At 40.7% G+C, this 20266-nt stretch overlaps 1 protein-coding gene across 1 annotated transcript in view; it reads right to left on the reverse strand.

The window, feature by feature from the left end:
• Window positions 1-18593, reverse strand: part of LOC130919267 (uncharacterized) — a 64180-nt gene extending 45587 nt beyond the window's left edge. The window contains exons 1-2 of the mRNA XM_057842239.1: window positions 18338-18593; window positions 1702-3538 (exon numbers count right to left, since the gene is read on the reverse strand). Of these exons, the coding sequence (XP_057698222.1) occupies window positions 1702-3538; window positions 18338-18593 (2093 nt within the window). The remainder of the gene's footprint in view (window positions 1-1701; window positions 3539-18337) is intronic.
• Window positions 18594-20266: the final 1673 nt, after the last annotated feature.

Raw genomic sequence — 20266 nt, forward strand, 5'->3', positions numbered from 1 at the left:
GAGGTCACCAAACCGGACCCCTTTAACGCTTCAGCTGCGCCTAGACATTCTGTCCATAAAAATTATGAACGGAATCGGTGACAAAGCGCAACCTTAGCGGAGTCCAACTCTCACTGGGATTGAATTTGACACACTGCCAGCAATGCAGACCAAACTCTGACACCGGTAGTACAGGGCCCGAACAGCCCTTACCAAAGGGCTCAGTACCCCGTACTCCCAAAGACCCCCCCACGGGACTCGGGGACATGGTCGAACACCTTGTCCAAATCCACAAAACACATGTAGACAGGATGGGCGAACTCCCATGCACCCTCGAGTACCCTGCTGAGGGTATAGAGCTGGTCCACTGTTGCACGGCCGGGACAAAAACCACACTGCTCCTCCTGAATCCAAGACCATAACTGATTTAGGGTTAGGATTAACCCTAAACCCTATTTTTAATGGGAAACAAAAACAATTCAAAATGTATGCAGTCCTTCAATTTTTGACCAAATCACACAATTTGGACGTAAAAAATTCTGGGACCGTGAGGGGCATAAAAGTTAAATACAGAATTTGAAAAAAAATTACGGTTCCTTGGATATTTGTATCTAGTCCTACAACTTTTTTACCAAATCACAAAATTTGGGCATTAAAAATTCCGGGACGGTGAGGGGCATAAAATTTATATATAGAATTTGAATAAAAGTTACACTTCCCCAAAAATTTGCCAAAAACTTGCTCATTCATTTTTAATGGGAAATGTCCCATTCACTTTCAAGAGGATTTTCAATAGAATTTACATTGCAATTTTACCATTGACGGCCATGTATGTCAAATGTATTGATGTTAATGTACATTGACGCACCTGTGAGTCGATGCCATTGACGGCCATGGGCGTCCAAATTTTTTCCCATTCATTTGCAATGGGTAAAAAAAAAAAAAAAAGTCCCCAAATCAACAGGAAATGACCACATATCAATACGACATGCCCCACAAATGTCCCCAATTCCATTGACGCTTATGGAGGGTGCTGCCATTGACGTCCATGAACATCCAATTTTTACCCATTCATTTTCAATGGCAAAAAAAAAAAATGTCCCCAAATCGACAGGAAGTGACCTGATATTGTCCCCGAAATGTCCCCAAGCCAACCTGGGCGGGGTTAAGATCTGTATCACCACAGAGCAAAGACCCAGAGTAATTTCTCCAGAAATTGCAGTTTCTAGTGAACAAAATGAAATTCTCTCTCTCTCTCTCTCTCTCTCTCTCTCTCTCTCTCTCTCTCTCTCTCTCTCTCTCTCCCATTGTTATGAAGCAATCTTTTTCTGTCCTGGCTATTTGTGATGATTTGGGCTGATCTGTCAAGCGCCACCGAATGTTGTGTTTGATGGCGGCACGGATTTAATAAAAGAAAATTAGATTCCAATCTTTCATCATGAAAATTAGTTTTTCAATCAGTTCTTCCGTGAGCAGTTGAAGATCAGGAAGTATTGTTTTGATACGTCTTTAGTTTTGAACCTAAGTGTTCCAAAAGATGACGAACACATATTTGGGAGTGAATGAGTTCATTTCGTTTTGTTTTCGGATTTGTTGTTGGGTTTTGTGATTTTTAAAAAAATTGTTTTGTGATTTTTGTTTGTTTTGCGATTTGCACTTGTTTTTGCATTTGCATTTTGCTTTTGGACTTTTTGCACTTCAAGAAGACCCTAGAATACATACTTTGATTTTTGAGAAGCCTTGACCACCACCAACAACTTCTCAAGCCCCAACGGCATTGGGTAGTATTCCTGAAGATCAAAGTCTTCAATGGCTTCATCGTCGGTCAATAAGAAGAAGGCCAGGGCTGACCACATGTCATTTGACATTTGCTGCCAGGCCGGACGTTTTGGATTCATTTCCTGTCGGATCTGCATCAACCAGGAGTTGTCCTTCAGCTCAGTTAAGCAGTAGAACAAGTTGATGTTCTTCTCTGGAGGGTTCTGTTTTATCCTCTCCTGAATCAACTCGACTGTCTTTGACTTGCTTTGCCCGAAGTCCTGAGGAGCCTCCAGCAGTTCTCTTGCTCGTTCCTGGTTGCACGGCAAGGAAAGGCCAAAGAGGAAGCGGAGGAACAGGTCCAGGTTTCCTTCACTCTCTGAGGCTTTCTTCAGAGCCGAATGGTGAACCTCAGTGATTGTCGTCTGCCTAAAACGCTTCAACATTTTTTTCAGTAACCCTCCTGAATCATCCAGTACATTCTCGTTGTATTTGAAGAAGCTCATCATCACGTACAGTGCGGCCAAATACTCCTGGATGGTCAGATGGATGAACTGAAACATCTTGTCCTGTTGGTGTCTTCTGAGCGGATGGACCTCCTTAAACACCTCGGTGAACAAACCGCAGTGTTTAGAGGCTTGGCTGTAATCAAGGTCGCTGTTCACCAGGTCCTTCTCGTAGAAGATCTGCTGCTTATTCATGGTGTGGTGAAAGGCCAGTTTTGCTAGCGCTTTCACATAACGGATGTACTTCGTTGGCTGTCTCTCCTTGAACTTTTCCAGGTGGTGAAACACAAACTGTGAGTACATATCGGTCAGCGTTGTGGGAAGCTCTCCCTCCTTCCTATTCTCCAAATAATGCTGAAGAACTGCGGCAGTGATCCAACAGAAGATAGGAATGTGGCACATGATGAAGATGGTACGAGATTTTCGGATGTATTCAATGATGCGCTCCTCATTTGGGAACCTTTTCCTAAAGTACTCTAGCCTTTGGGAATCGCTGAAACCTTTCACCTCTGTTTTGCTGTCGATAAGGTCAGACGGGATATCGTAGGCAGTCGCGGGCCGCGTGGTGATCCATACCCTGGCACAGGGAAGCAAGTTCCCTTTGATGAGATGCGCCAGGAGCACCTCCAGCGGGTAGGCCTCCTTCACGTCCACATCTACTTTCATCTCATTCTTCAAGTCGATTTTGAAGTTGCACTCGTCCAGTCCGTCTAGGACAAACAAGACTTTGATCCCGCTGCTGTCGTAATCTCGCTTCCCAGACGTCTGCAGGCCGTCAAATATATTCTTCAGCGTCTCCTCACTCATATGCCTGCTCCCGCAAACGTAGCGACGGATGAACTCGGCCAGCGTAAATCTTTTCCCTTTGTCCATGTTCATCTCGCGGAAGGTGAAGGGAAAGATAAAGTCCACGTCCTGATTGGTATTCCCGCTGGCCCAGTCCGACACAAACTTTTGAACCAAGAAGGTTTTTCCGATTCCCGCAAAGCCGACGGTGAGCAGCGTGCGTATCGGTCGCTGCTTCCCGTCAGGGCTTTTGAAGATGTCGCATGGCAGGATAGACTCCTTGGCTGTGGCGCATGTCTCCATCTGAAGGACCTCGTGCCGCTTGTCGGGGCTGACGTCAGCCCCGTAGGTGACGTCCAGCTCCGTGTAGACATCCGCCAGAGACTGCTGCTGCCAGCGCTCTGTGTTGCCCTCGGAAGCAAAGCTATATAAACTCCGTAAGTTGCCCTGCAGTTCTGCCTTCAATCTGGCAATCTGACCATTATCATCATGGAGGGAGAAGGCTGCACCTGAAAGAAAGCAGCGGTGACCCTTTATGGATAAAAATCAACAACCTTGCGACCAACCCCAGGGCACACAGCCACATGAGATATGATTAGGAAAATGTCCCACCCTCACATTACAGCCAATAGTTGACTTGGCTTTTAACTAACTAAAGATGTCACTGATTCGATCACGTTATTTTTTTCGAGTATCAGAATCGTTTGAAAAAGATGGGGTTTAAAAATGTATTTATTTCTTATTTATTTAAAATTATTTAGGGTTGCAACTAAAGATGTCCCGATCGGGTCCGATCACGTCATTTTCAAAGTATCGGAATCGGCAAAAATATAGCGGACATGCCTCTTTTAAATATATATGTATATATTTTTTAATTAAATCGTTTTCTAATTGTATTTAACGTTACAGACAAAATGTCTTACACTCATGCAGTCTTTAGTTTAGGCTTAAAGTAGGGCTATCAAATTTATCGCGTTACTGGCGGTAATTAATTTTTTAAAAATTAATCACGTTTGAATATTTAACGCAATTAACGCATGCTTTGTACGACTCACTCACTCACGCATTGTTGCGTTCAATCTATGATGGCGCCGTTTTACATATATATAGAGCTATAAGGCAGCGTAAAATGAGTAGAGAAGATATATCAATTGGTGCCACTACGCACAGTCTTGGTTCCACTTCCCATCATGCCTTTGGGCAGAACAGTTAAATGGCTACAGTATCATTTAGTGAAAGCCGAACAAATACACTAGATGGCAATATTTAGTCACAATATACAAAGTCATATTTATCCTTGAAGAATTACAAGTCTTTCTATCCGTGGATCCCTCTCACAGAAAGAATGTTAATAATGTAAATGCCATCTTGAGGATTTATTGTCATAATAAACAAATACAGTACTTATGTACTTTATTTTGAATGTATATATTTGTCTGAGTTTTATTCATTTTTTTCTTAATGCATTGCCAAAATGTATATGATCGGGAAAAATTATCGGGAATGATTGGAATTGAATCTGGAGCAAAAAAAAAAAGCAATCGGATCGGGAAATTTCGGGATCGGCAGATACTCAAACTAGAACGATCGGGAGCAAAAAAACATGATCGGAACAACCCTAGTGCAACGCAACAAAATAATCCTAAGGTACAACAATATTCCCAAGAGGAAAAGGTAGAAGTATGAAACTACTTCACATCGCTGGCAAACATGAACCGGTGTTCTGCCAAAATGTCGTACATCGGCGAAAAGTCTTACATGAGGCGAATTTAACACCAAAAGTACTACGGTGCACTCTCAACTTCTTTTGCTTAGATGCATACAGGTAGAACGTACTAAAAATGCTTTAAGAAAATACTTCAATGTAGTTATATTCAGTGTTGTTAATTTTACTTTAAAAAAGTAATTAATTAGAGTTACAAATTACTTCTCCCAAAATGTAATGTAATGTATGTAATGTATGAGTTAGTAACTCAGTTACCTGAATATACAGTGCCTTGCAAAAGTATTCGGCCCCCTTGAACCTTGCAACCTTTCGCCACATTTCAGGCTTCAAACATAAATATATAACATTTTAATTTTTTTGTCAAGAAACAACAACAAGTGGGACACAATCGTGAAGTGGAACAACATTTATTGGCTAATTTAAACTTTTTTAACAAATAAAAAACTGAAAAGTGGGGCGTGCAATATTATTCGGCCCCCTTGCGTTAATACTTTGTAGCGCCACCTTTTGCTCCAATTACAGCTGCAAGTCGCTTGGGGTATGTTTCTATCAGTTTTGCACAGCGAGATACTGACATTTTTGCCCATTTTTCCTTGCAAAACAGCTCGAGCTCAGTGAGGTTGGATGCAGAGTGTTTGTGAACAGCAGTCTTCAGCTCTTTCCACAGATTCTCGATTGGATTCAGGTCTGGACTTTGACTTGGCCATTCTAACACCTGGATACGTTTATTTTTTAACCATTCCATTGTAGATTTGGCTTTGTGTTTTGGATCATTGTCCTGTTGGAAGATAAATCTCCGTCCCAGTCTCAGGTCTTGTGCAGATACCAACAGGTTTTCTTCCAGAATGTTCCTGTATTTGGCTGCATCCATCTTCCCGTCAATTTTAACCATCTTCCCTGTCCCTGCTGAAGAAAAGCAGGCCCAAACCATGATGCTGCCACCACCATGTTTGACAGTGGGGATGGTGTGTTCAGGGTGATGAGCTGTGTTGCTTTTACGCCAAACATATCATTTTGCATTGTGGCCAAAAAGTTCAATTTTGGTTTCATCTGACCAGAGCACCTTCTTCCACATGTTTGGTGTGTCTCCCAGGTGGCTTGTGGCAAACTTTAAACGAGACTTTTTATGGATATCTTTGAGAAATGGCTTTCTTCTTGCCACTCTTCCATAAAGGCCAGATTTGTGCAGAGTACGACTGATTTTTGTCCTATGGACAGACTCTCCCACCTCAGCTGTAGATCTCTGCAGTTCATCCAGAGTGATCATGGGCCTCTTGGCTGCATCTCTGATCAGTTTTCTCCTTGTTTGAGAAGAAAGTTTGGAAGGACGGCCGGGTCTTGGTAGATTTGCAGTGGTCTGATGCTCCTTCCATTTCAATATGATGGCTTGCACAGTGCTCCTTGAGATGTTTAAAGCTTGGGAAATCTTTTTGTATCCAAATCCGGCTTTGAACTTCTCCACAACAGTATCTCGGACCTGCCTGGTGTGTTCCTTGGTTTTCATAATGCTCTCTGCACTTTAAACAGAACCCTGAGACTATCACAGAGCAGGTGCATTTATACGGAGACTTGATTACACACATTTGGATTCTATTTATCATCATCGGTCATTTAGGACAACATTGGATCATTCAGAGATCCTCACTGAACTTCTGGAGTGAGTTTGTTGCACTGAATGTAAAGGGGCCGAATAATATTGCACGCCCCACTTTTCAGTTTTTTATTTGTTAAAAAAGTTTAAATTATCCAATAAATGTTGTTCCACTTCACGATTGTGTCCCACCTGTTGTTGATTCTTGACAAAAAAATTAAATTTCATATCTTTATGTTTGAAGCCTGAAATGTGGCGAAAGGTTGCAAGATTCAAGTTTGCCACAAGCCACCTGGGAGACACACCAAACATGTGGAAGAAGGTGCTCTGGTCAGATGAAACCAAAATTGAACTTTTTGGCCACAATGCAAAATGATATGTTTGGCGTAAAAGCAACACAGCTCATCACCCTGAACACACCATCCCCACTGTCAAACATGGTGGTGGCAGCATCATGGTTTGGGCCTGCTTTTCTTCAGCAGGGACAGGGAAGATGGTTAAAATTGACAGGAAGATGGATGCAGCCAAATACAGGAACATTCTGGAAGAAAACCTGTTGGTATCTGCACAAGACCTGAGACTGGGACGGAGATTTATCTTCCAACAGGACAATGATCCAAAACATAAAGCCAAATCTACAATGGAATGGTTCAAAAATAAACGTATCCAGGTGTTAGAATGGCCAAGTCAAAGTCCAGACCTGAATCCAATCGAGAATCTGTGGAAAGAGCTGAAGACTGCTGTTCACAAACACTCTCCATCCAAACTCACTGAGCTCGAGCTGTTTTGCAAGGAAGAATGGGCAAGAATGTCAGTCTCTCGATGTGCAAAACTGATAGAAACATACCCCAAGCGACTTGCAGCTGTAATTGGAGCAAAAGGTGGCGCTACAAAGTATTAACGCGAGGGGGCCGAATAATATTGCACGCCCCACTTTTCAGTTTTTTATTTGTTAAAAAAGTTTAAATTATCCAATAAATTATGTTCCACTTCACGATTGTGTCCCACTTGTTGTTGATTCTTGACAAAAAAATTAAAAAATTTATATCTTTATTTTTGAAGCCTGAAATGTGGTGAAAGGTTGCAAGGTTCAAGGGGGCCGAATACTTTTGCAATGCACTGTATATATATATATATATATATTAGAGATGTCCGATCACGTCATTTTCAAAGTATCGGAATCGGCAAAAACTTTTCGGCCATGCCTTTTTTTAATATATATATATTTTAACAACTCATTTTCTAATTGTATTTAACGTTACAGGCATAATATGTTACACTCATCCAGTGTCTTTAGTTTAGGCTTAGCGTAGGGTTATCATAAATATCCCAAATACAGCGGCGATAAATGGGTCACGCTTAAGTATTTACGTTATTAATATTTGCGCTGTATGGCCCCTTCACTTGATGCCACACTCATTATATTGTGGCACTATTTTAGCTATTTAGAGAAATACAAATCTGTAGTATTTGAGTAGAGTGAAGTTTGACAGCCATTTATATTTTTCCCATTTAATTAAACCTTTGCAAGCAATTTTCCATGTTTAGTTATATCATAAAAGACAACGTGGAGAAGCAAGGTGTCATGAAATCATTGTCCTTTCTCCGAAACTTATTTCCCTAAGCAGAGATGGTATATCCATTCTTAGCATGACTTACAGTCATTGTTTTACTTCCCATCATGGTTCCACTTTCCCATCATGCCTTGGGGCATGCTGCAGTATCTGAACTGAAAGCTCAACAAATACACTAGATGGCAGTATTTAGTCACAATACACAGATTCCCAAGTCTTTCTATCCGTGGATCCCTCTCACAGAAAGAATGTTAATAATGTAAATGCCATCTTGAGGATTTATTGTCATAATAAACAAATACAGTACTTATGTACTATATGTTGAATGTATATATTTGTCCAAGTTTTATTCATTTTTTTCTTAATGCATTGCCAAAATGTATATGATCGGGAAAAATTATCGGGAATGATCGGAATTGAATCGGGAGCCAAAAAAAGCAATCGGATCGGGAAATATCGGGATCGGCAGATACTCAAACTAAAACGATCGGGATCGGATCGGGAGCAAAAAGCATGATCGGAACAACCCTAATATATATATATATATATATATTTTTTTTTTTTTTTTTTTTTTTAAATCATACTTTGGGGAAAAAGTGAGAAAAAAAAATGCCTTATATGTATCTCTTTCCAATGCTAAATCTGAATAAATACATTGAGCACACACACAAAAAAATAAAAATTTGGAGGGCAGGGTGCGCAACTTGGCGGTTTTTTACTTATCACGGTTGGTTCTGGTCCCCATTAACCGCGAAAAACGAGGGATCACTGTACACTGGTCATTGTGAGTCATCCAAAGTCTTTCCAAATGACTAATCAAGTCATCTAGTGAAATTTTCTTTAAAAAATATATATATTGAAGGGGAAACGATATCGTCATCGCACACACCATATAACTGTTTGCATTAGTCTAACACATATATAGTCTAACACATACATATGGTACAGGTTTTCGTAGGCACCGTCTAACTGTTTGCATTAGGCTAACACACGTAATATAATTAATCAGGAAATGTGTATCATTTTCATATTTACGGTAGGACTACACTACTAATATAAAATAAATAGCACACCATAGTTTAATGAGAAGAAATAGAGATACACAATGCCGTCTTATCATGAGTGACGCACATACTCGGGGAATCTGCTCTCAGCAAACTCCAAGGACAAAGCGCTTTGTCCTAAAACAAGCACCACCAGCCCGGACAGCAAAGTTGATAGCGGGCGTCCCAATCCGCGCACGAACCTAAACCGCCCAAAACCGGCCACAGCGGGGGCGGCCCCAAAGCAACGCCCAGAAACGCCTTCGACAAGACCCGCGTCAGCAAAGACTTCAAAAAGACTGGACACTGAGATAAGACAGATTTCTTCTGCTCGGAAACATGTAGCCTTGTTTTGGATCCAGAATTGTCCCTCCGTCGTCTGTTTTTGCCTTGTTTTTTACCATTGTCGACGAATAAATTGTCAACCTGTTTTCGGCGAGTGTTCTTCAAGCTTTTGAAACATGGAGTCAGTGTGCAAAGGGTTAACACAGGAACGCGCGGAGTTTAGCTTCCTCCTGGCCTGGCTCCGCTCGGAGGGGTCGGGTGGCGGAGCACATTTCCGTTCTGTTGCCGGCCTCCCCGTGCGCTTTGGGCTGGGAGGACTAAATTCCTTCAGTTGGTGACCCGACGTGATGGTTAGACGACGTGATAGGCCCAGACGACGGAGGGGATGGACGAACGGCTGCGGAAGAGTCAACTGGAGCCCTTTTAGGTGCACCGCTAAAAGCCGAAAAGGTAAAAAGACGTTTTGTCATAATTTAAGGCGGGTGAAAGTTGACTTGAAGCGACCTTCGACCATTTTGTGTTTTGTCTAGCGGTGAATGTTGCATTCTGGCATATGGGGAATTAGTTTGGTAACATTAGTCTTAGCACTAGAGGGGTAGATTCAGAAAGAGTGCAACATATACGCCATGCGTCGCGTAGTTTAGGCTGGGCGAAGAAAAAAAAAAAAAAAAAAAAAAAAAAAAAAAAAAAAAACAGGACAAGCTTAGGTTATTAGGAAGCGGTGTCCCCGGAGCCTTATTAAATTGCGAGAAACTTAACAACACAAAAGAGGTTGTGAGCCGCTGCCTGCGCCTGTCGCGCGCACTTGCGCGCACACGTCTATGTGCGCTCGCAACCGCGCGACCCTCTCCATTCCTTTCCTACATACTAAAATACTATAATTATATCACAAATACTAAATAAAATGCTAAAATAAATATGTAAGAGGATCCTGCTAAAATAAAAAATAAAAGAACAATAATTTGGAAAATACTTAAACACCAATCTTCCGTGAACACCAGACCCCCACCCCTTTATCAACTTCACCCTCCCCACTCGCGCTTCCCAACCACAGGTTGGGACACAGCGTTTCCCTCCCGCTCAGGCTGGTTGGCTCCTAGACAACAGGTTGTTGTTTCCCGATTTGATGTGGTGGGACATACGTAATATATACATGCGCATGTATGCATATACATACAAAGATATGTGTATGGGATAGATATGGGCATGTATATTTGAGTATAGAGTAGATGCGACGACCCACTTTTTAAGTTAGATGAGGGGTCTGTTACGCGCAATATGTGTATGCATTTATATGTATATTTAGAGGTATACATATAAATTTGGATAGACATATACTTGTCCTGAAGGTTGTGGTGGTTTGGCTGGCGGGCAGCGTCAGGCCGGGCCAAAGCCACCGGGACTGGAACATAGCGGTTCCGCACCTCAGGGCTGACGAGTCGGAGGTTTGAGAGCTGGGTTGTGGAGGCCCTAGGAAGTGGTCCCCCCTTAAAAAAGAATAAAGGTATTAAGCCCGCTGTTGGAAGTGACGCCCAACAGCAAAGAGGGCCTCGCTGCTTGCGGTAAGCAGAACAATAAACATGGCCATGAACACATTCGCCCAGCGGAGATTTAGGTCAGGGACCCGTGACAAATGGCTATATGAATGCGCTAAGGAGGGCTGTGAGGGTACAGGGAAGAAATTAGACGAGTTGTTCACGGAAATCGAAACTCAGTTGTTGGACTGCCACTGTTGTTGTTTAAATGTTAAGTTGCTATGGTGTCGTGTAGTCTCTTGTTAAAGTAAGTGGACGTTTTGGTTTTGCTTAGTGTTGTTCGAAATGAAGCCGAAAAAATAGGAAGCGCCCCTGTTAACGTTCTGGGAGACAGCCGTTGGCATGGCGCCTGGAGTTGGGCTATCTGATTAGAAAAGAACACTGTGTTCAAAATAAGGAGGGCGGGCCGTCGGTGGCCCCTATTTGCAACATGGGGTCCTCGACGGCATCCGCTGGGTTTTTTGCCAAAATTGATTATAAGGGGAGGCTAGAATTGAAGCTGGGAATTTTCCAGTCCTTGTTTAACATTTTAAGATAAAATTGAGAGCCAAAAAGGGACAACATGTAAAAAATTCTAAAAAATCAGTAGATCTGATTAGAAAAGGAACACAGTGTTCAAAATGAGGTGCGCGGGCCGATGGGCGGGAGGCCCCTCTTGCTCTTGTTCAGGCCAAGCAGAGCAAGGAGGGCTGAAGTCCCTGGATGTTTGGTAAAGTTATAGATTTTTAAAAAAAAAAAAAAAAAAAGCTTTTTCTAACAAGAAGATTTTTACTCACAAAAGAATGTAGAGAAACAAAAGAATATTAAAGTGATGGGTTCAACCACGAACTTACAATTATTAGAATAACAAACATGCAAACCGAACCAGCAAAGAACACCTTAAAATTAGTAACGGGGAATTGATATCATGGCTCGCTTCTAGTATAACGAATAGTTTGAAATGTAATTTTTAGGGGATTCAAGCATGATGAATATGGGGAAAGTGTCACTTTTGGATCACATGTTGATAGAATTGGCTGTCGTGAATTCAGCTGGGATCCAAAGAACAACAGGATAACTTTATTGATTTTAGTTGTGATATAAGAAGACAATTAAAATTGAACTAATTTTTGCTGTTATGAAAATAGAGTAGGAAATAAGTGGCCAACTTTGTCGAGACAGGCCATGACCAAAGTTAATTGACAAATTATCAAATAGGGGGCCACAAGAAAACATGTAACAATGCAATATAAAAAAAGCAAATGGTTCTTTCATAACACTTATCACGATTCCAAATTTACATCGGAGATAACGTTCCCAGAATGAGATAAATAGTAAGTCTTATTAGTTTTTTATTTTTATCTTAACTTGGATATTTTCTTTTCATTGTTGACACTTGAAGGAAATAATTTCATTTAGTATATTTTCTTTTCCTTTTGCACTTTCGTAAAACTGATTTTGGAGTTATTTTGTAGTTCCGTTTAATTTGGAGTCTATAGAAGCTAATTTAAGTTTGAGATGCCTTGCCTAAAGGGTTAAAGTTTAGGAAAGAGCAAAGTTTTAAAGTGGGTCATCTCAAGCTCAAGTCTCTGGTTGTTTTGGTAAAACAATAGATAAGACAGTCCTTCCCTAGCCACTATTGACTCCCGGAAGAATGCGGAGGGAGAATCTCCTATATGTGTTAATTTTGATATACGGGACAATGTAAAAGTGGATTTAGGTTTTTAAAAAGACTTGAAAATGCCAGATTTCACTAAAATATAATGTTTTGGGTCACCTGCGGATAGAATTGGGCTATCCTTGCAAAAAAGAAATCAAGAAATGAATAAAATAAAATAAAAAAGGGGAATAAGACATTTTCACCAATTTCATGATCTGGGATGAAAAGACAAGACCAATGTAGGTAAATTTTGTGCTTTGAAATTATAGGGGAAATTAGCAACCAATTTTTTAAGAGAAAGACCACAGTAGGAATCGAATTAACAAATTACATAAGAGGGGAGGAATTAAATTGGAGAACGTAAACAAACACGGGCATCGTGCCAAATGCAATTTATTATGCTGGGGAAGTTGCTTATGTTAAAAGTTAAGAATAATACTCGAACGATACAACGATAATGAGACAGAATCTAGAGATGAGTTAATTTAATTTCAGAATACCTTTCCAAGTCTACTGCCTATAAATACAATTTCCCCAGTATAAGACAATTTTTATGTTTTCATTTTGGATTTTTGTTCTTGATCTTTTGATGAATTACTCTCATGTGATATTTTTCCATTCCTTTGGACACCTTTATGGAACAGATTTTTATTTTTAAGGACTTGAATAATATTTTAAAAAAAAAAAAAAAAAAAAAGGAGTGGAGAAAGTGTTGTTTAGTTCCATGTCTGTGCTAACTGTATTTTTCATATTTTTTAGAATTTTTTCTAAAAATTCTATTCATCTATTTCTATTCTTTTCCATTTTTTATAAAAAGTCAAACTGGTTGACTTGCATTTATTATATTGATCCTATTCACTGGTTTGTTATTTTGCAATTATTTTCGGGGGACCTAATGGTTTCACAAAAGGGGAGAAAGATACATATTTTGAATGACATAAGGAACAAAGGAAAAGGCATCACTTTCCAAGACATAAATATTTTAATTATTGCTGAGTGGCTTTGTTTGGGATCTGAATTGGACATGAGGGGTTTGTAAACTGGAAATAATAAGACATACAAATGTTTTTGTGTTGATTGTTGCAATGGTAACCATTGAACAGTTTAAACGTGTAGTAGACAACCACACACCGTAGGAATGAATGTACAACTCCCATCCTTTGACAAAATGATTCCTTGTGACTAGGGTTGTTGACGATCAATATTATTAAGCTTATTGGGGGGAAAAAAAAAAAAAAAAAAAGGAGTTAGAATCTCAAATGATGGCATTTAGACCACCATAGGGGATAGTCTTTGATTTGGTCTAGATAATTGGGGTATCACACAAGCTGATGTAACTTGGGAATGATAACATGTACTGGGTATTCATAATGCACTTTGAGTAGTAGCTATGAGTGATATAGCCATGCTTACAATTGCAATTGTGGGCATGGCTAGAGGGGGTTAAGGGGGCCAAGATAACACCAACATTATTACTGAAAGTTAATATGGATGCGGACAACTGTAAATTTTTATTGACTTGTACAGTCTGTTCAACTCTAAACATACAGTTCTTAGGCCCAACAAACAGTAAATTATTATAAACATAATACTATTCATAATCTCACTTAGCTTTAATAGCACGACATATTTTAGGAGCACGCAGAGGCCATTACAACGATCTAAAGTTTTCCCTGACCACATTGTTTCCCAAAAGATTTCAAGGTTTAAGGATAATAATCTGCCACATCACATGTTGGAGTTTTGAGACTGGTGCGGTTGGGACGTTTCAGGTGGTAAGGTTACAAATAGGCCCAGTTATGATAAGTAAGTATGACAAATTGTCTATTCTTAAGTTTATCCTTATTTCTGTTTATCGATCCCCTGAAACACCAGATGTGTATGTTGACAGGATGGGAGGACATTCGCCCTGAACGCTAGCAGGGCTGGAACTGGGTATGACAAGCGGAGCCATCGCACCGGCACACGGACCACCGGTTTCGCAGGTGGGAGAAGGGATCGCCAATGGTTGGAGGATCAAAGGTTTGATTCCAGACCCCACCTATTCCCTCAGGGCTGTGACTGCGGTATCGCACGAGCCGTGAGCTGGTGGTTGTGTGAGAACAGGTGCTCACAAAATAATGGTTCATCGCCAAGGGACAGCCGTCACGACTGTCCCCACGGTTTTATACTCACCCCAGCTGACGATGCTGTGTTTCGTCGGGGTGAATGTTTTCCGGTCTTTTTGAATTTGAGAGAGTATTTAAATGTTAGAGAGATTACCGTGCCTCAGACGTCTCGACAAGCATTAGGAAAAAAACTAAAACATGTGAGTACGTGACATATTTTAAGTACACCACATAGTCCCAGATGTATTTGATTAAGATTCTTTACTTTTATTATTTTATTTTCACTTTCTAATGATTAACTTTACTGTAGGTACCGCATTATATTTTAGACACCTTAAGCTCATTGTTTGTGTTCTACACAAAGGCAAAGTCGTTCTATGCTTTAATTAGGGAGTGTTTTAAAATATGTTGGAGGCTCTGTATTCTTTTGAGTTGAACAGATTACAGCTACACTAGGATCCACTCGGGTGGGGGACAACCATGACGGATCCGGACTGGGAGAAAATAAACAAATTCCCATACGACCCATGTCCTAGGAAGCGACAATTGATTATGGAAATAAATAGGTTTAGCGTCATGGTCCCTGTTGCTATAGTGCTCTCGTTTATTTGTTCTTTGTAATATTATTTTTCGCTAAAAGGTTTGGATTTTCTTTCCTTTTTCCCTTTTATTGATTTCACATGCGGATGTTGCTGTTAGAAATGTGGTGTGGAAAGGTGCCCCTGACGTTGTTGGTAAGTGGTGGGAATACACATTGTTTATGTAGTGGGGTTTATTTTTTCCGTCACATTTTTTCGATCTTTTGCAGTCACATTTGGGTTTTGTAATTCCTCGACACATGTCATATCACTGGATTGTTTTACATCTCCACAATCACCATAGATTCATTTTCGTTCTTGGGATTTTTGTTCAAAGACTACTATTTTTTTCGTTAGGTTCTAAATCATAGTACTCGGTAGATTTGTGCCATTTGTAAGTCCCAGTTTTATTCTTTAGCCTTTAGCCATATTTGTCATTTGGGGTGGAGAATATAACTTTTATTATTTTTATATACTTTTGATTAGGATATTTATTCATTTTTTGGTCAATGGGGCGGAATAAAGTTTTTCTTTAATTGGGGTGGAATAAAGTTTGCCTACAGGCGTCTGTGTCCATCATTTTCAACAACTGGTAAGGGGTGAAGACGTTTATTTCGAGTTTCGAGTTCATGGTGTCCAAGTTTTTCTGTATTGCAACATTCCGCTTTTGTACAGTACCGCTTTTTCACCATTCTCTAGTCAATGGGGGAATGTTTTTGCTGTGTTATGTTTTTAGATGTAGTAGTTTGTCAGTGCTGTTCTTTTTCTTCATTTAAAAGCTGTTCTGAGATGTTTGACACACTGTTGCATTCCTTTTTCTTCAGGGCTGCGCACAGTTCCCTCTTACTACAGGTGGTGGTTGACCCTAACGTTACGGAAGTGAAAAGAGGGGCACTTAAATTTTAATTTACTGGACCAAAATTTAACTCAGTACGGTTCTCACTTTTCCTGATTTAAAGGTTGTTATTCAATGGACCAAATTTAGCTTAGTGTGTCTCTCATTTTTCTTAACTAAAGATTAACTTTATTTTTATTTATTTTAATTTAATTTAATTTAACTGAATGTATATCTCATTTTTCCTAGCGACAGGAATAACTTGATGGGTAGCCCGTCTATTTGATCATGAAAAATCGGTCTCAATGCACCTGTACAAAGAGGGCACTGTGAGCTGATGCCTATAGCCACGGGACCAAAGACAACCAAGGATTAACCCTGTGAGGCGGTATCATATTGTTTTAAAGAGTACTTAACAGGAGTCCTGAGGGGGACAAATTTCGAACATCCCTGTTTAAACTGTTCATCAATTGCTACATTTCTTCCACCACTTGACAAAGCTAAGTTCTAAGGCCACATCCATGTTTTTTCGATCCCCTGTCGGGGCTCGAGAGGGGGAATGAAGGGGAAACGATATCGTCATCGCACACACCATATAACTGTTTGCATTAGTCTAACACATATATAGTCTAACACATACATATGGTACAGGTTTTCGTAGGCACCGTCTAACTGTTTGCATTAGGCTAACACACGTAATATAATTAATCAGGAAATGTGTATCATTTTCATATTTACGGTAGGACTACACTACTAATATAAAATAAATAGCACACCATAGTTTAATGAGAAGAAATAGAGATACACAATGCCGTCTTATCACAAGAGTGACGCACATACTCGGGGAATCTGCTCTCAGCAAACTCCAAGGACAAAACGCTTTGTCCTAAAACAAGCACCACCAGCCCGGACAGCAAAGTTGATAGCGGGCGTCCCAATCCGCGCACGAACCTAAGCCACCCAAACCGGCCACAGCGGGGGCGGCCCCAAAGCAACGCCCAGAAACGCCTTCGACAAGACCCGCGTCAGCAAAGACGTTAAAAAGACTGAACACTGATAACAATTTGTCGCTCCTCGGAAACATTTCCTATGTAACCGTTGTGACACGACCCTGGATCCAGCCTCTGTACCCCGTCGTCTGTTTTTGCCTTGTTTTTTAGACCTCTGTGAATCATTAAATTGTCAACCTGTTTTCCGGTGAGCCTTCTTTAGACTTTTTGGAACTTGGAGTCAGAACAAAGGGTTAACACAGGAACGCGCGGGAGTTGGCCTTCCGGCTCGGCCCCCTCAGGGGAGTCAGCGACGGAACAACATTTCCGTTCGGTTGCTGCTGCCTCCGGGGGCTTCTGGGCCGGGAGGTCCAAATTCCTTCAACATGCATTTAATCTCCAAGATGAAAACAATCTAACAACATCAGATTTACATACACACGTGTTAACAACAAACATAATAAAGTGCTTGTGTAGCGTAATCCGTTTCCACCAATATTTATTTTATTCCACGGACGGCATGACAGCTGCTGCAGTTATCTGAGTCTGACGATGATGAGTCACGTCAATGTACGAATGCACGCTGCAAAGCAAAATGCCTCGACTCATTTATCTGTTCAATTGGCTGACATACTGACATGTGATCAGCAGAGATAGTTAGCTTTGATTGGTTCAAATGTGGATGTTTTCCAAAAAAGCAACAAAAAAAAGGCTGAATTGATGCGACAAAAAAAGGGCAATACAACATAAATGGATCAAATCTTTAAGAGTAACGAAAGAGTTGAGGAGGCTTATTTATCATTATTTAGTTTTATTTGCTCTGATGGGGAGGTTCAGAACATCTTAGCTGTCAATGTGCTCTTATATTTGTTCATTTATGTTACGCTACTTATTCATTTCCTTATGATTTAAAAAACGTTTGCGCTATCTTCAAAATATATTCCATTTCAATTTGCTTAATATAAGTCATTTGTACTTATTTTTCTGAATCTATGTTACCTATATCTTTATTATTATTTTTAAAAAAAGATGTTTACATTAACTTCAATTTTAATATACATCCTATGTTCTTAAGTAGTTAAAATTGAGATTTGGCATTTAGTGTGTGAGGAAATAACGGTGCTGAAACAGTTTTACTTGCATTTCAGTAGTTTAAGAGGTCTGCCCCCCCCCCCCCCCCCCCAAAAAAAAAAAAAAATCATTCAAATTCTGAGTCCGTGGCGACCTTAACGTCGGGGAGTTCCAGCAAGAAATTCTAGCCACTTTCACCCCTGGTTATGTCTCAGGAAGTGAGATTTGGAAACAAATGAGCAACAAAATTTTTGCTACGGGTCGTTTCATGGTTAACTTCCACCGTTTTCAAATCACCTGCTTTCTACCACGGGAAGCTATGTTGGGGACTAACCTTCTATTTTCAGCATGTCGCTGCGCAGGTTCTGGGCCAAATCGTTGTTCCCAATCTTCTCCAGAATCTTGACGGTTTCATGCAGAGTGTTCTCGCAGTGCTTCATCACCAGCTGGTCAGCAATGTACACACGGCGGGTGTTTTCACGCACGCTTTTAGGCAGGTCCGTGTAGAACTTGAAGCACTCGAATTCGTCCTCCCCCAGCTCCATCAGCGTTTTTAACAGCAGCTCCTTCCGTCTGCTGTCCAGAGCCATCCTTCAGACTTGTATACGCGTGAGGGAGGTGACCGTCGATCAGGTATCTGCAGAGGACAACTTTTATTGACTTATTGTAACCTGAGCTCATAAACCGTTTGAGTGATGTAACGCAAAACACAGAAACACACAGGTCAATTTTTCTTCAATCCTCTTAGCAGTGGTCGAATGTAACGAAGAAAAACGATCTCTCTTTACTGGACTTGAGTACGTTTTTGTGTGTCTATACATTTTTGTGTGTCTATACTTGACTTGAGTACAAATAGAAAGCGGTACTTTTTACCTTTTACTTCAAAACATTTGACATCACAAATATGTACTTTTTACTCCACTACTTTTTCAAATTGTCGCCTGCATTCAGGGGTCGCGTTAACCGAATATTTTCCGTCGTTGATCGGTTTTTTAAAACGGTGACGGAAAAAACTGAAGTCCGTCCGTCATTTTGACAGGTTACAACTCACACCCCAGACCACAGGGTGGCCAGTGAGCATATTAACTAGCTATTGTCTCTCTTAATGCATGAAGTCGTTGGCTATTCTGTCAGAATATTGTAGCGTCCTCGGGGTCTGGCAGCGGGACTGTGATTGACACATCAACGCGAGGTTCTTATTGGTGCACCCGGTGTGCCAGCGTGTCATCCAATTGGTGGACTAGATTACCGCCTGTGTATAGACCCCAATCACATGACGTCACAACTCCGCCCCCCTGACTGGAGCCGCCATATTTTCCGTCAGCTCGTCGTGTTTACACATTACCGTTCCGTACATGCCTCCTATTACGGCGTGTTTTTCTGCTCGTTAACATTAATAATCAAAATGGTGAAGGCGTGTGTGGCGGTTGGTTGCAGTAACAGAGAAGATAGACGGAGAGACTTGAAGTTCTACCGTATTCTGAGAGACCCGAAGAGGAGAGCGAGATGGACTGCGGTAATTCGACAAGAAATCTGGGCACCAAACGATCACCACAGACTATGTAGTAGTCATTTTATATCTGGTAAGATGCATTTAATATATATTTAGAAGATTTTGGGCTGACAACCACAATTAAGATCATTGTGTGACGTTGGTGAGTGGGGTCTATATAGTTACCTCTTTTTCTTTGGGGGCGGAGTTGTTGTTTTGTTGGTGTTGTTGGCGGTAAGCAGAGTAAAAAGAGGGAGAAAAATACCACGACTTCCGTGTCTAATTTTTTGCCGCCAAGCAAGCGTTACATTATTAATTGAAAATGAATGAAAACTAAATACTATTGAATATGTCATCATTATCATTTTAAAAATTTAAGTGATGGGTAAAAATAGATTATGACCGGATTTATATGACCCTGTCAGTCAAAATGACAGACAACGAAAATGTCTAGCGCAACCTCTGCCTGCGTTACACATTACTTTTGATTGTTTTTTTCCTCATTGTGAATTGGCCTTCGTTTTCATGCCTTCAGCACAATCGAAAAGCCCTGTGCAACTATACCTTAACTGAGCACTAGAGGGAGCAACAGCAGTTCTTTTTGCCCGTTGTGTAGCGCCATTCTTCCTCCTTGTTAGCATGTGAGCGAGGTGACCGTCGATCGGGTATCTGTGAACGACAACTTTTCATGGCTTATCTTGACTTAATAACTGTTGAAGGACTGGAAGTGGTCCTCCCCCAGCTCCATCAGTGTTTTAAACAGCAGCTTCT

Source organism: Corythoichthys intestinalis, chromosome 1 (assembly GCF_030265065.1).
Source record: "Corythoichthys intestinalis isolate RoL2023-P3 chromosome 1, ASM3026506v1, whole genome shotgun sequence".
Classification (NCBI taxonomy): Eukaryota; Metazoa; Chordata; class Actinopteri; order Syngnathiformes; family Syngnathidae; genus Corythoichthys; species Corythoichthys intestinalis.